General features: G+C 42.8%; 1 protein-coding gene across 4 annotated transcripts in view; it reads left to right on the top strand.

Annotated features, from left to right (window-relative positions):
- Positions 1-203: 203 nt before the first annotated feature.
- wwp1 (WW domain containing E3 ubiquitin protein ligase 1) overlaps positions 204-17,570 on the top strand; it is a 62,345-nt gene continuing 44,978 nt past the window's right edge. For 2 of the 4 annotated variants that reach the window (XM_033020186.1, XM_033020184.1), the window contains exons 1-3: positions 215-287; positions 15,758-15,896; positions 17,296-17,420. In XM_033020186.1, coding sequence (XP_032876077.1) covers positions 230-287; positions 15,758-15,896; positions 17,296-17,420 — 322 coding nt within the window. In that variant the 5' untranslated portion in view covers positions 215-229. Of the gene's footprint in view, positions 288-15,757; positions 15,897-17,295; positions 17,421-17,570 lie in introns of all 4 variants that reach the window. The other 2 variants (XM_033020188.1, XM_033020187.1) reach the window with 2 other exon arrangements.

The raw sequence follows: 17,570 nt of genomic DNA, 5'->3' as shown, positions 1-17,570 counted from the left end.
CAGAAATCCTGCATTGGTTGTAACATGTTTAGGATCATAGTAAATATATGATGGGTACTGTATAAAGCTAAGAAGATGCTATTCTCTTTTAATGAACAGGATGGCAAAATATTTTATGAAAATAATACAATTAACTCCATCGATATGACAACTGAAATAAATAAGTAGATATGTAACAGTGTCCGTAATGCTTAATTTTCCTTCTTTGTAGGCTAAAGTTGCATGGGACATGGCCACAACTTGTTCAAGTAACAATCAAAATGGAAGATCACAGTTGCACATAACTGGTATGTTGTTTTCTCTCCATGATAATTGTACTTAAAACTACACCAGAATTTATGATGAGGCATTCTTGTCATGAGAATTGTTGAAATAAAGTTTTCAACAAAAAAACAGATTTTCTTATAGTATTTGATGATTTATATTCTCCTGTTGCAAAGTGGTCTTGAATCACAGAACATTTAAGATGTTTAATTGGGAAGATGTCAAAAAAAGTTGTTTTTTAATGGTACTCCCTTGGCATTTCATATAACTAGGTTACTAAATGAAAAAGCTTTAAAATAAAGTTCCTTAATGTGTATTTGCATCTGCAATGAAATATCCCAAAGGTATAGTAAATGGAAATATTTTTTAAACTTTCTGGATAAATAAGTTGAGGATGGGTGTGTTTTGAAGAGTTTTGTCACTTTCTTTTGTTTTAAATTGGTGATTTTTCTTTTTAGTTTTCATTTGATCATTTCAGCCCAGATAAATTTGTTGTGAATTTAACTTTTTGTAGATTTTGGTCCAAAGGTGAGACTTGAGGAAAGCAGAGTTTGATTTTACAGAATCATTGTAGAAGAATACAACATGCGTTTTAATGATGTCCCATAATTCTAGCTGGATTACATCACTGTTGTAAAATTCCTAGTTCTCACGCACATAGCAGCCTGCTTGTTAGGAACCATATCCACCACCAATGCACAGTAGCAGCTGTGAGTAACATCTACAGGATGTACTGCAGCAACTTACCATGACTCCTTAGAAAGCACCTTCCATGCCTATGTCCTCTACAGCTAGCAGAACAAGGGCAGCAAAAGCACGGTAAAGGATAGCACTCCAAAGTAGATTTGGGGGGGAAAGGCACAAGAACCTGGGCATAACTTTCCTATAGGCTTGTGGAATTGATTATGAGATATGGGGTATGGTGAGAGGGCACTTTTACTCAGACCATAACCTGCACAATTGGAATGTATGATCCCAAGCTTCATTAAATGTAGAGTGCCTTCCTAAAAATATGATGCTCATTGCTTTATAGTGGTGAATCAAATGACAGTGTTTCAAATAGATTATCAAATCCATTATCTCTAATGCCACACAACTTTAAGATTGTCTGTAATTTGACATTAACATTGAACACGATAATTTAACAGGTGATAATTGCAAGTTGTGCAACTTGTTAACAGTTCTTCCATAACGTTGTCGACCATTAACGCTGTCAATAAATTTGCACATGACCTGTTAATCAAATGCAGTTATGGTGTCATTGGACGTACACTTATTGCCAATTAGAGAATAAATATCTTTGGTCCGTGCAAACTAAATACTAACCATGTAAACCAGCAACTGAAAAATTAACGATAGAGAAAGGTAAAATTGAAGTTTTGACAAGTATTTCAAAACTTTTATATGTGTTGAAGTTGATGAAGGCAGAGCAGTAGACATGGTTTACATGGACTTTAGCAGGGCTTTTGACTCAGTCCTGCAAGATAAGCTGATCTAGAGGCTTCAAGCTCATGGGATCCAAGGTTTGTTGACAAACTGGATCCAACATTGGCTTGGTTATATTAGGCAGAGATAGCAGTGGAGGGTTTTTTCTTCTGATTGGAAGTCTGCAAACATCGGTCAGGGATAGACGCTGAGACCCTCTATTGTTTGCCATATAAATGAGTTGGATGAAAATTAAAATGGACTGATTAGTGAGTTTAATGGTGACACAACATTTGGTGGAGAGCCAGATGGTGAATAAGGTTGTAAAAGGATACAGAGGGTTGGGCAGAGTGATAGAAACATTGAATTTAATCCAGACCAGATACAGGTGATACATTATGGGGTGTCAAATACTATTGGAGTGTGTACAGAACAAGGAGTAACCGAGAGTAGATGTTGGATTGCAAGTTCATAACTTCCTGAAAATAGCGACACAGGTGGATAAGGTAATGAAGAAGACATGTGGCATGCTTGCTTTTATTGGTTGAGGCTTTAAGTATAATTGGGATGTTGAGTTGCAGCTGTATGAAACATTGGTCAGGACACACTTAGATTAATTATAATGTACAGTCCTGGTTGGCTCAGTACAGGATAGCTATGGTAGCATGAAAAAGAATGCTGATCAATTTCACCAGTATTTTACCTGGAATGGAAGGCTGTAGTCATAAGGAGAGATTGATGGGTTGGGTATAATATCTCTGGATCATAGGAGTTACCTATATAAAGTAAGACGGAATAGATAGTAGATAATCAGAGTCTTTTTTCTTGGCCAGAGGTGGGGGTGTACGGAGGGTGTCTAAAGACCTGAGGATACAATTACAGCATTTAAAAGGCATTTGGACAGGCTCTTGGAGAGGAAAAGAGTAAGGGATACGGACCAAATACGGGCAAATGGAATTAGCATAGATGGGCATAAAAACATGCATGGATGAGTTGGGCAGAAGGATCTGTTTCTGTGTTGTAAAATTCTGGCTCTTTATCACTAAATTACTCGGTGGCCTAGGCGACATTAATTGGTGCTTATGAAAATATTTATCTGCTTTTAATTTTAATGTGATTAATGTTTTACATTTTAAATAAAATGTATTAATTTTAACATTAGTTCTTTTAGGGTAGATCGTTAAATGAATATCATTAAATAGACTAAAATAATCTTAACAATTTATTTTGTTGAAACTTTATTGCTTTTTATACACAACCCAACTTCGGCATGTATATTTTTGTAATAATCAGTTTAATCATATAGATTATAAATAGCAATATATTTTAATGTAGGTCATGACTGCAGTGAATGGAATTGAGTAGATCACCTTGCAAGTCCCAAATCACAATGTTGATGCACCTACAGAGTGTTTCTGGGTGTAATTATCTGCTGCTGATATTTGAGAACCTCAGTTTTTCGAGGAACATTGTAGTGTTGAATTATCTTACAAATAAATGTGTGCAGACCAGAAAAGAACATACTATGCAAATTCAATGTGTATATGAAGCGGCAAAACACACAACAAAGTTAATAGAATGCTAGTTTCTTATTTTATTTCTTAAATATTAATAATAAAAATATTATTCATATTAAATAATATATATTAATGATTTAGATGAAGGGATTACAAGTAACTAACAAATTTGCAAATGACACAAAGCTGGGTGGCAGTGTGAATGTGAGGAGGATGCTATGAGAATGCAGGGTGACTTGGACAGTTTGGGTGAGTGGGCAGATTCATGGCAGAAGCAGTTTAATGTGGATAAATGTGAGGTTAACCACTTTGGTAGCAAAAACAAGGAGGCAGATTATTATCTAAATCATGTCAAGTTGGGAAAAGGGGAAGTACAATGGGATTTGGGGATCCTTGTTCATCAGTCGATGAAAGTAAGCATTCAGGAGGCAGTGTGGAAAGTAAATGGCATGTTGAGTATAGGAGCAAAGAGGTCCTTCTGCATTTGTACAGGGCCCTAGTGAGACTACACCTGAAGTATTGTGTGTAGTTTTGGTCTCCAAATTTGAGGAAGGACATTCTTGCTCAAAGTCAAATTTATTCGTCACATGCACCAACTAAGGTACAGTGAAATGAATTTGCCATGCACCGATACACTTATTTAAAAAAAAACACACAATACACAATAGAATTTAACACAAACATCCACCACAGTATTCTTCATTTTGGTGGAAGGCAACAAAGTTTCAGTCAGTCCTCCTCCTTTTGTTCTTCCGTGGTTGGGGCCATGAATTCTCCGTAATCACTGCTACGGACGGCCGGATGTACAGGCCCTCTTGTCGGGTTGATCGAAACTCCGACGTCGGGACAGTCGGACACACTCCGCGGCTTGGATTGCCCGAAACGGCACTTTGCTACCGGAGACCGCGGCTTCAGGATGTTATAGGCTGCAGGCCGGCGGTCGGAGCTCTTCTCCGGCGATTCCCGGCAAGGGATCCCAGACTTCGGATGGTAAGTCCACGCCATGCCTGCGCCTAGAAGCTCCGCAGACCACAGCCCCATGATGCCAGTCACCAGACTAGCGATCGGAGCACTCCTCTCTGGCGACCCCGGCAGGGCTTTGCCCCCGCTTTGCGATGGGAAAAGTCCATGTTGCGCCGGCTGCTGAAGCGAGAGTGAAGGCGGAGAAACGACATGGAAAAAGTCGCCTCTGTCGAGAAAATGACTGAAAAAAACGATTTCCCCCTTCCCCCCCTCCACCACCCCCCACATAAGACAGACCGAGAGACACTAAAACAAACATTTGGACAAACAGTCGAAATAACGGACACGTTGCTGGCAGGGCAGCCAACTCGCAACGCACCTTCCTTTATGAGACGCACCTATTGCTGATATGCTGCTATTGAGGGAGTGCAGCGTAGGTTCACGAGGTTAATTCCCGCGATGGCAGGAATGTCATATGCTGAGAGAATGGAGCGGCTGGGCTTGTATACTTTGGAATTTAGAAGGATGAGAGGGGATCTTATTGAAACATATAAGATTATTAAGGGATTGGACACGCTAGAGGCAGGAAACATGTTTCCGATGTTGGGGGAATCCAGAACCAGGGGCCACAGTTTAAGAAAAAGGGGTAAGCAATTTAGAACGGAGATGAGAGAACACTTTTTCACAGAGTGTAGTGAGTCTGTGGAATTCTCTGCCTCAGAAGGTGGTGGAGGCTGGTTCTCTGGATACTTTCAAGAGAGAGCTAGATAGGGCTCTTAAAGATAGCAGAGTCAGGGGATATGGGGAGAAGGCAGGAATGGGGTACTGATTGTGGATGATCAGCCATGATCACATTGAATGGCGGTGCTGGCTCGAAGGGCCAAATGGCCTACTCCTGCACCTATAGTCTAAACAATACACATATTAGATAAGAATAGATTATTGTCATATAAACTAGGTGCAATGAAATACCTTGTTCATATGAAGCTTATGGAGTAAACAGTATACAAATAGTAATAATAAATATAACAATAACTGCAAAGACGAGGGCAAAACTGCAGGATGGTGCAAGATTGTAGTGCAAAATCCAAGGCATGCTAAATATTAAAGTAGAATAATGGAATAACCAAATGATGTATAGGTACGGTTGGACAAAACAGACAAATCTGGTAACTACAGAAACGTTGGAGAAGTGTAAAGCTGGAGAAGTTACAGGGGGAGAGAGAGAGAGGGGGAAGGTTGCAGCTTAAGACAGATTTGAAAACACGAATAAAAATGTTGTTATTGGACATTGTTTATCTAGGATAGACACAAAATGCTGGAGTAACTCAGAGTAACTTAGCGGGACAGGCAACATCTCTGGAGAGAAGGGTCGAGACCCTTCAGACTGATGTGAGGGGAGTGGGAGGCACATAGATAAGGAAGTGTATAGATAACGAAGGGTAAGGTGTGAAAACAGGACAAAGGGAATGGAGATCAAGGAAAATGTAGAATAGATCATTGTTAGTCCAGAGAAGGTAACAACAAAGCAAACAGAGATAAAATGTAGTCGGAGACCGTAAGACTGGTTGGAAAACTGGGAAGGGGATGGGGAGAGAGGGAAAATTAGTTAGAGAAGTTCATGTTTATATCGCTGTGGTGTAAGCTCCCCAAGCGGAATATAAGGTGCTGTTCCTCCAATTTGCGCTGGACCTCACTTCGACACTCAAGTAGGCACAGGACAGAAAGGTCAGTGTGGGAATGGGAGGGGGAGTTAAAGTGTTTAGCAACCGGGAGATCAAGTAGGTTTAGGCGGACTGGGCGGAGGTATTCAGCTAAATGATCGCCGAGCCTGTGCTTGGTCTCGCTGATATACAGGAGTTGACACCTGGAACAGTGGATACAGGAACTGAGGTGGGAGGAGGTGCAAGCGAACCTCTGCCTATCTGTTTATGCCAACTATCCTAGATTGTTTCTCTAGGAGTTGATGTATTTAAGCAAATACATAGACACTTGATGAATAGGGTTTGGTTTGATTTAGGATATGGAGAGCAGGGTATTGAATGCACTTAAGCTTACAGAGAGTGGAAGATGTGAAGTTGTCCAAAAATGGGATGGAACAACCAAATTTAAAGGAACTATTTCCAATGATGATTTCAGCTGAGACAGAATGTAGTTGGCAATGTTCTAAGGGTTTAGTTTAGAGATACAGCGTGGAAACAGGCCCTTTGGCCCACCGAGTCCACGCCGGCCAATGATCCCTGCACTACCCTACACACAATAAGGACAATTTATATTTATACCAAACCAATCAACCTACAATCCTGTACGTCTTTCGACTCTGAGAGGAAACCGAAGATCTCGGAGAAAACCCACGTGGTCACAGGGAGTGAACAAACTCCGTACAGACAGCACCCGTATTCAGGATCGAACCCGGGTCTCTAGCGCTGTAAGGCAGCAACTCTACCACTGCATCACCGTACTGCCCTAGGTGACTAAGTGATGCCATGGAAATATGGTTGAAACTTAGCTCAGCGTCAACTATTTTGTAATAGTTGCAAAATACCATTTCTCTCAGCTTACGACCACCCGACTAATGTACTGCTTATACATCAGAATGAGTGTTTGGGACTGACAGGAAGGATTTGCCAGCTGTGGGACTGCATTTATCTCCACCCTGTGGGAATATTGTTGTTGGTCACATTTCCAACTTGTAAACTGTTTGTGTTATGAACTGTTTGTGGGAACGGAACCCCGTGGTAACCTGCGGAAGACCTGTCGATAGACAAAAAATGCTGGAGTGACTCAGCGGGACTGACAGCATCTCTGGAGGGAAGGAATGGGTGACGTTTCGGGTCAAGATCCCTCTTCAGACTTTTCAGACTCTTCAGACGGGACCTGTAGTCTGGTATTAGTTCAGTCAGATGCCAGGGAGATGGTTGGAATATGTGGCTTGCATTGTTATTATGTTGATTGGGCACAATGCCAATAACTAGCCAAATTGGAGGGTCATGATTAGTCTCTGTACATGCAATGAGAGTATTATCAAGTGTACTTGATTGACATGTACAAAGAGGTTAAACTGTTCAAAAAAAAGAGCTCAAATTTTATGAATGAAAGTGCATAAACTACTGAAAAAGGTAGGCCATAGTCATCAATGAAAATAAGCCAAAATCAGATAAAGGGAATTTAGATTTTAATTAATTAATTGTAAAAGGAAAACAAGTAAAATCATTTTTGGACGTACTGGTTTCAATGATATCCTAATTTAGATACTGAAGTTGTTCCGGGATCAGTAAAATGTATTTTCCTAATCTTGGCTTATTCTTGTGTTCCCGCAACTATAACATTCTCATGTCTGGCATGATTAAAACAACTTCTGTAACATAACTAAAGAGAAGATAACTAATTCAGATTCTCTCTGACTTGCATCTAAAGGAATAAAAAGGGTTTCTTTCAATCTTTCCTTTATATATTGTGCACATGGACTTCAGTAAGGCATTCAACAAGGTTCCGCAAGGTAGGCTGCTCTGGAAGGTTAGATCACATGGGATCCAGGGAGAAATAGCCAAATGGATAGCAAATTGGCTCTATGGAATGAAGCAGAGGGTGATGTTGGAAGGTTGCTTCTCAGACTGGAGGCCTGTGACTAGTGATGTGCCTCAGGGTTCGGTGCTGGGCCCGTTACTGTTTGTCATCTACATCAATGATTTGGATGAGAACATACAGGACAAGATTAGCAAGTTTGCTAATGATACAAAAGTTAGTGGTTTTGCATATAGTGAAGATGGTTGTGAACGATTGCAGCAGGATCTGGATCGATTGGCCAGGCGGGCGTAGGAATGGTTGATGGAATTTAATACAGAGAAGTGTGAGCTCTTGCATTTTGGAACGTCGAACAAAGGCAGGACCTACACAATAAATGGTAGGCCACGAGGTAGTGTTGTAGAGCAGAGGGATCTAGGAGTACAAGTGCATGGTTCCTTGAAGGTCTAGTCGCAGATAGATAAGGTGGTCAAAAAGGCTTTTGGCATTTTGGCCTTTATCAGTCAGAATATTGAGTATAGAAGTTGGGAGGTCATGTTGCAGTTGTATAATACGTTGGTGAGACCGCATTTAGAATATTATGATCATTTCTGGGCACCATGTTATAGTAAAGATATTGTCAAGCTTGAAAGGGTTCAGAAAAGATTTACAAGGTTGTTGCCAGGACTAGAGGGTGTGAGCTATAGGGAGAGGTTGAGTAAGCTGTGTCTCTATTCCATGGAGCACAGGAGGATGAGGGGAGATCGTCTAGGCGTATACAAAGTCATGAGAAGAATAGATCAGGTAGATGCACAGTCTCTTGCCCAGAGTGGGGGAATCTAGGACGAGAGTATATAGGTTCAAGGTGAAGGGGAAAAGATTTAATAGGAATCTGAGGGGTAACTTTTCACACAATGGGTGGTTGTGTATGGAACAAGCTGCCAGGGGAGATAGTTGAGGCTTGGATGATCCCATTGTTTAAGACAGGTGCTTCCAAACTTTTCAGTATGAGGCCCACATTATATATTTGGCACAATTTTGCGGGCCATAGGAAAAATTAAAGAAATGTCACAGACACACACACGCACACACGCGCACACACTGACACACGCACTGGTAGACACACACATACTACCACACACACACACACATACACACACTGACATACACAGTGACAAACACACACACACACACTGACACATATTCTCTCTCACACACACACACACACTGATAGACACACACATACTGACGGACACACACACACACACACATTGACACACATTCTCACACACACACACACACACATTGACACACATTCTCACACACACACACACACATTCTCACACACACACAGTGACATGCATACACACATTCACACACACACACACACACACACACACACACGGCTCTCACTTAACTTTTTTTCCCTGTTGCCTGTCGGGCAACCTAGGCAGCTTTTTAGGTTGCCAAATGACAGTTTAGGTGGTCATTTAAGACTGCTTGCATGACACGTGCAATAATGTGCTCGGACGAAGTGCATAGTTACCAGTCGGAATTATGCCTAATGAAGCATCCACATAATATTTCTGCTTCAAATAAAGTCACAAACTAAATCAAGACATGATATATACCACAATGACATGCAGCAAAATTATAATACTCTTTTACACATTGAAATTAATGCAATTTCTATTATTTCTTTCCACTTCCAGACAAAAATGTGGTTGGATTATTCAGCGTATGATCAACCTGTGTCAATAAATCCTGGACCATGGTAACATATATGCTTAACCGTGCACACTACGGATTGATGCAAGCTGTTTTCTGTGCTGGACCGAAAATTATTATGACATGGCCATAGCATGGGTCGTTATTGCTATTGGTACCGAAACACTCTCGCTTCCCACATAGTTTATCCACAACAAAATATACAGGTTGCAAGGAAAATTCTAAAGGCATTTTATGATAATAGCTGTTAAAACCGACTATACCCATCTGACAGGTTAAACATTACACTAACTGACAAGAGATGGCCAAAGGACATAACTGCAGCAAATGTTCTTTTGGTAATATGTTTAAAGGTGTCGAAATGCCACATTACCGGACATTCAGATTAGATGTATGTGTTGTGAACTGCAATGAAGATACCCAGTTTGTACGCACCAGATTTAAAAAAAATTATTGATAAACGCTGTTTCCATCATTCCCACTTCAGAATTAACGTTAAAATTTCAACTGAAATATCTCCTGACCAAATTTGTGATGTATATGACCGACTGTAGAAGTAAAACCTCGATAAATCCAACGTATAGTTGTGAATGTTGCTCATTAAATAACTACAGTACTGATACTCCATATTTAGAGCATTGATTTGTCGTTAAAATGAATTCTGTAATAACATGTCAACGGTAGAAGTGACAATCAAACACTGCAGTTTTAATGTTTCACGTGTTCACAATTTAATTAATCCATCTTTATGGATTAAAACAAATAATAACATTGGGAATTAAAACACATTTAATTGCATTCCCTTATCAAACATAGATGGGGGGATTATTACAGGATGGATGGGAGGATCTGTGCAGGATGAATGGGGGGGTAGTACAGAGTGGATCGGATGGTCTGTGCAGGATGAATGGGTGGTTCACTACAGGATAGATGGGGGATCAGTAAAAGATGAACGGGGAGATTACTACAGAATGGATGGGGGGTCAGTACGGGATGAATGGGAGGAGCGGTACAGGATGAATGGGGGGGAGCGGTACAGGATGAATGGGGGGGAGCAGTACAGGATGGATGGGAAGGGGAGTCCGTACAGGAAGAATTAGGCGACCAGTGTCGGATGGATGAGGGTAGCAGGAGAATCAATGCAAGGTGGAGAGGGAAATCAGTGCAGGATGAATGGATGGGAGGGGGAGGGGAGCACAGGGGATGTCAGTGAGAACTGAATAGAGGCGGGAATGGGGATCAGTGCGGGATGGAGAGGAGAGGTCCCAGGATAAGGGGGGTGGAGGGGGGTGTGAGAGAGAGAGGGGGAGGGAGGGAGTGGGGGAGAGAGAGGGGGAGGGGGAGAGGGAGGAGGTGGGGAGGAAGGAAGGACAGCGCACCTCGGACAACACCGGCATCAATCGCCCCGCTGCCTTGGCCGTCCCTGTCCACCGCCAAGTGCCGCCAACAAAGGGGGAGGCATTTGGGATCTCCTCGCCACCGCCTCCCCTCCTCCGCCAGCCAACAGGAAGGTGCGGAGCCGAGCGGTGCAGGTGATATAACATTTTTGCTTCAGACGGCAGAAGGGGGCTTCTTCCTCCTCCCTCCCTCCCTGCTCCGGTGTGCGGAAGGGTTTGTTTTGAAAGCGTTTATCGCTATTGGCGGAGTGGCACACAGCGGCCGCTATCAGGGCGGGTGGGAGAGGTGGATCCGCTGCCAGTGTGCGGGGCCCGTCTTTCACTCCGGCCCTCTGCCACCCCGCACCTAGTATCTTTGCCCTGCACTACAGTCGCCGCCAACACGAAACGTCACGTTCCTTTTCTCTAGAGATGCTGCCTAACCCGCTGAGCGGGCGTAGGAATGGTTGATGGAATTTAATACAGAGAAGTGTGAGCTCTTGCATTTTGGAACGTCGAACAAAGGCAGGACCTACACAATAAATGGTAGGCCACGAGGTAGTGTTGTAGAGCAGAGGGATCTAGGAGTACAAGTGCATGGTTCCTTGAAGGTCTAGTCGCAGATAGATAAGGTGGTCAAAAAGGCTTTTGGCATTTTGGCCTTTATCAGTCAGAATATTGAGTATAGAAGTTGGGAGGTCATGTTGCAGTTGTATCATACGTTGGTGAGACCGCATTTAGAATATTATGATCATTTCTGGGCACCATGTTATAGTAAAGATATTGTCAAGCTTGAAAGGGTTCAGAAAAGATTTACAAGGTTGTTGCCAGGACTAGAGGGTGTGAGCTATAGGGAGAGGTTGAGTAAGCTGTGTCTCTATTCCATGGAGCACAGGAGGATGAGGGGAGATCGTCTAGGCGTATACAAAGTCATGAGAAGAATAGATCAGGTAGATGCACAGTCTCTTGCCCAGAGTGGGGGAATCTAGGACGAGAGTATATAGGTTCAAGGTGAAGGGGAAAAGATTTAATAGGAATCTGAGGGGTAACTTTTCACACAATGGGTGGTTGTGTATGGAACAAGCTGCCAGGGGAGATAGTTGAGGCTTGGATGATCCCATTGTTTAAGACAGGTGCTTCCAAACTTTTCAGTATGAGGCCCACATTATATATTTGGCACAATTTTGCGGGCCATAGGAAAAATTAAAGAAATGTCACAGACACACACACGCGCACACGCGCACACACTGACACACGCACTGGTAGACACACACATACTACCACACACACACACACATACACACACTGACATACACAGTGACAAACACACACACACACACTGACACATATTCTCTCTCACACACACACACACACTGATAGACACACACATACTGACGGACACACACACACACACACACATTGACACACATTCTCACACACACACACACACACACACACATTGACACACATTCTCACACACACACACACACATTCTCACACACACACAGTGACATGCATACACACATTCACACACACACACACACACACACACACACACACACACACGGCTCTCACTTAACTTTTTTTCCCTGTTGCCTGTCGGGCAACCTAGGCAGCTTTTTAGGTTGCCAAATGACAGTTTAGGTGGTCATTTAAGACTGCTTGCATGACACGTGCAATAATGTGCTCGGACGAAGTGCATAGTTACCAGTCGGAATTATGCTCAATGAAGCATCCACATAATATTTCTGCTTCAAATAAAGTCACAAACTAAATCAAGACATGATATATACCACAATGACATGCAGCAAAATTATAATACTCTTTTACACATTGAAATTAATGCAATTTCTATTATTTCTTTCCACTTCCAGACAAAAATGTGGTTGGATTATTCAGCGTATGATCAACCTGTGTCAATAAATCCTGGACCATGGTAACATATATGCTTAACCGTGCACACTACGGATTGATGCAAGCTGTTTTCTGTGCTGGACCGAAAATTATTATGACATGGCCATAGCATGGGTCGTTATTGCTATTGGTACCGAAACACTCTCGCTTCCCACATAGTTTATCCACAACAAAATATACAGGTTGCAAGGAAAATTCTAAAGGCATTTTATGATAATAGCTGTTAAACCGACTATACCCATCTGACAGGTTAAACATTACACTAACTGACAAGAGATGGCCAAAGGACATAACTGCAGCAAATGTTCTTTTGGTAATATGTTTAAAGGTGTCGAAATGCCACATTACCGGACATTCAGATTAGATGTATGTGTTGTGAACTGCAATGAAGATACCCAGTTTGTACGCACCAGATTTAAAAAAAATTATTGATAAACGCTGTTTCCATCATTCCCACTTCAGAATTAACGTTAAAATTTCAACTGAAATATCTCCTGACCAAATTTGTGATGTATATGACCGACTGTAGAAGTAAAACCTCGATAAATCCAACGTATAGTTGTGAATGTTGCTCATTAAATAACTACAGTACTGATACTCCATATTTAGAGCATTGATTTGTCGTTAAAATGAATTCTGTAATAACATGTCAACGGTAGAAGTGACAATCAAACACTGCAGTTTTAATGTTTCACGTGTTCACAATTTAATTAATCCATCTTTATGGATTAAAACAAATAATAACATTGGGAATTAAAACACATTTAATTGCATTCCCTTATCAAACATAGATGGGGGGATTATTACAGGATGGATGGGAGGATCTGTGCAGGATGAATGGGGGGGTAGTACAGAGTGGATCGGATGGTCTGTGCAGGATGAATGGGTGGTTCACTACAGGATAGATGGGGGATCAGTAAAAGATGAACGGGGAGATTACTACAGAATGGATGGGGGGTCAGTACGGGATGAATGGGAGGAGCGGTACAGGATGAATGGGGGGGAGCGGTACAGGATGAATGGGGGGGAGCAGTACAGGATGGATGGGAAGGGGAGTCCGTACAGGAAGAATTAGGCGACCAGTGTCGGATGGATGAGGGTAGCAGGAGAATCAATGCAAGGTGGATAGGGAAATCAGTGCAGGATGAATGGATGGGAGGGGGAGGGGAGCACAGGGGATGTCAGTGAGAACTGAATAGAGGCGGGAATGGGGATCAGTGCGGGATGGAGAGGAGAGGTCCCAGGATAAGGGGGGTGGAGGGGGGTGTGAGAGAGAGAGGGGGAGGGAGGGAGGGGGGGAGAGAGAGGGGGAGGGGGAGAGGGAGGAGGTGGGGAGGAAGGAAGGACAGCGCACCTCGGACAACACCGGCATCAATCGCCCCGCTGCCTTGGCCGTCCCTGTCCACCGCCAAGTGCCGCCAACAAAGGGGGAGGCATTTGGGATCTCCTCGCCACCGCCTCCCCTCCTCCGCCAGCCAACAGGAAGGTGCGGAGCCGAGCGGTGCAGGTGATATAACATTTTTGCTTCAGACGGCAGAAGGGGGCTTCTTCCTCCTCCCTCCCTCCCTGCTCCGGTGTGCGGAAGGGTTTGTTTTGAAAGCGTTTATCGCTATTGGCGGAGTGGCACACAGCGGCCGCTATCAGGGCGGGTGGGAGAGGTGGATCCGCTGCCAGTGTGCGGGGCCCGTCTTTCACTCCGGCCCTCTGCCACCCCGCACCTAGTATCTTTGCCCTGCACTACAGTCGCCGCCAACACGAAACGTCACGTTCCTTTTCTCTAGAGATGCTGCCTAACCCGCTGAGTTCAGTTTTTTTTAATCTATCTTTGGTATAAACCAGCATCTGCAGTGCCAGGCATTTTAGGTGGCCATTGGCACCCGGACAACCGCTAATTTCGAGCCCTGACACACAGAAACGCACACGCACACGTGGAGTCCCACATACCAAAACACACACAGACACTTAGACCCGCACACAGGCACACGCACACACACACACACACACACACACACACACACACACACACACACACACACACACACACACACACACACACAATCACACGCACACACACAGACTCACACATACAGGCTCTCTTACACTCTATCTTCCTCGCTTCCACTCACACGCAAACACACCCACTGTGATCACCCCTCAGGCATATTAACAAAGAGGGGGGGGGAGGTGACCGCTACATACTGACCCTGCCGCCAACTAGCTCCCCCTCCACCCCCTTCCCCTTGCTCCACTCCCCACCCCACGCTACCACCCCGCACAACTTGCCTTTGCAACACAGGAGCAGTGGCACGGTGGTGCAGCGGTAGAGTTGCTGCCTCACAGGGCAAGAAACCCGGGTTCCATCCTGAATATGGGTGCTGTTTGTACGGAGTTTGTTCTTGCGTGGGTTCTCTCCGGGTGCTCTGGTTTCCTCGCACACTCCACGTTTGCAGGTTAATTGAATTTGTCCCAAGTGGGTGTAGGATAGTGCTTGTGCATAAGGGCATCGCTTCAATAGGCCGAAGGGCCTGTCTCCGCGCTGTATCTCTAAAGCTGTGCTACCACAGAACCCGCTAAATAGCCCGCCGCACGGAACGTGCTAAAAGCTTGCTGCGGGCTAGATAAAATCTTGTGGCGGGCCGGATGTGGCCCGCGGGCAATAGTTTGGAGACCTCTGGTTTAAGAAACAGTTAGACAGGTACATGGATAGGACAGGTTTGGAGGGATATGGACCAAACGCAGGCAAGTGGGACTAGGGTATCTGGGACATTGTTGTCCAGTGTGGCAGAGTTGGGCCGAAGGGCCTGTTTCCACACTGACTCTATATGTTAATAGGGTATTTTTTAATAGCAGCTTTAATGTAAACATAGTTTGGGATAAAATGGAGAGCGGTTTACTGTTCTGGAATTAAAACAAAGAAAATACTCATGAATAATTTTGGTAATACAAGTCAGTATGGTGTTGCCCAAATAGAAATGTTGTTGTGCCGCTTTGTTTTGATCTTCTGAAGTTTCTAAGAGAACTTCTGTCTGCATTTACTTAAATTTGTGCCACAATTTTACTTAATAGTTGCTTCTGCAAAGTTAAAAAGAAGAAAAAATTGGTTTGGAACTGCAATCTATGTGGAATTATCAGCAGATGGAGAACTAAAGAAATCTGCAAAATCAAATAGTTCATCCAATCCAAAATGGGATGAACACTTAACAATGTAAGCAAAATGACAAATGTTTATTTTCGATGTATAAGAAATATTAATATAAGTTTGAAAATATGTTCTAACCTATCACTAAATTACAAAGGGATTGGACTGTCTAAATGGTGAAATTGAATTTTCTGGAAATTAATGATGGCAAAATACTAAACTTATGTTTAAATGGGAAGACAATACCAACATTTTTTTGTGATGTTGAATTCCAACCGTTTTCTGCTATTCCACCTCAGCAATCTTGGAGACAGATCCCTAGTAAATAACAGAGAGGATAAGAATTGAGGCTTCACCTAAACTAATCCCATACTAAACTGCCCAATCCAGGAAGTACAGGTGAAGGATAGGGTGCGGAAGTCAATAATAGAATACGTGAGCAATTGAAAGGGACAGCTTAGTTTTTCGTTTTTAGAGATACAGCGCGGAAACAGGCCCCACCAACCAGCGATCCCCACACATTAACACTACCCTGCACACGCTGGGGACAATATTACATTTATACAATTATACCAAGCCAATTAACCTACTCATCTGTACATCTTTGGAGTGTGGAAGGAAACCGAAGATCTCAGAGAAAACCCACGCAGGTCACGGGGAGAAAGTACAAACTCCGTACAGATAAGCACCGATTGTCAGGATCGAACCCGGGTCTCTGGCGCTGTAAGGCAGTAGCTCTACCGTTATGCCACCGTGCAGGCTTGGTGTGCGCAAAATGGCCTTTCATTACTCTGAACCTTATGCCAACATGAGATTTTCTTAATGTTTTGTATGGTTTTCGCTGGTTTAACGCAGTAGGTGAATACTATTGATTAGAAGAAATCATATATATGGGTTTATCAACCATCACTTTTCAACTTTGATTTTTTTACTGAGCAAAATATATTGAACACTCTTCATAGAAACATAGAAAATAGGTGCAGGAGTAGGCCTTTCGGCTCGTTGAACCATTCAATATGATCATTAGTGATCATCCAAAATCAGTACCCCTTTCCTGCATTCTCCCCATATCCCTTGATTCCTTTAGCCCTAAGAGCTCTATCTAACTCTCTCTTGAAAACATCCAGTGAATTGGCCCCCACTGCCTTCTGTGGCAGAGGATTCCACAGATTCACAACTCTGTGACCCCTGGTTCTGGACTCCCCCAAAATTGGGAACATTTCCTGTATCTTGCCTGCATCTATGCCACCAGAGTTGGAAAATTCAGAACATTTACAAAATAAAACATCCCTTTTGTGCTATTGAAATGTTAGTTTGTTATCATAAAATGTCATGGTTTATATAAAAAATAGTGGATGCTACAATCTTTCAAAATAACCCTGAATCAAGATATGATTGAGTATATTTTTCTTTTTTTAATTATATTGCTTAGACCCATATTACAATCCACTTTTTCTATATGCAGGAATGTAACGCCACACACCAAATTGGAGTTTAAAATCTGGAGCCATCATACAATAAAATCTGATGCTTTATTAGGGAAAGCAACCTTAGACATTGGCCAAGCTTTGGAAACACACAACAGAAAATGTAAGTTTTGTGATGATACTGTATATCACTAAGATTCATTATCCTATTAGGGTTACCTGTTACTGGAAAGGTGTTATTCAAGGATAATGCAATAGAAGGGGTACAGCAGCACCACAGTTTCACCTCAAACTTTATTTCTTTGACTTAAGT

Source organism: Amblyraja radiata, chromosome 4 (genome assembly GCF_010909765.2).
Source record: "Amblyraja radiata isolate CabotCenter1 chromosome 4, sAmbRad1.1.pri, whole genome shotgun sequence".
Taxonomy (NCBI): domain Eukaryota; kingdom Metazoa; phylum Chordata; class Chondrichthyes; order Rajiformes; family Rajidae; genus Amblyraja; species Amblyraja radiata.
Note: the sequence above shows the minus strand (reverse complement) of the source record. Positions and strands in the feature narration are given on the sequence as shown.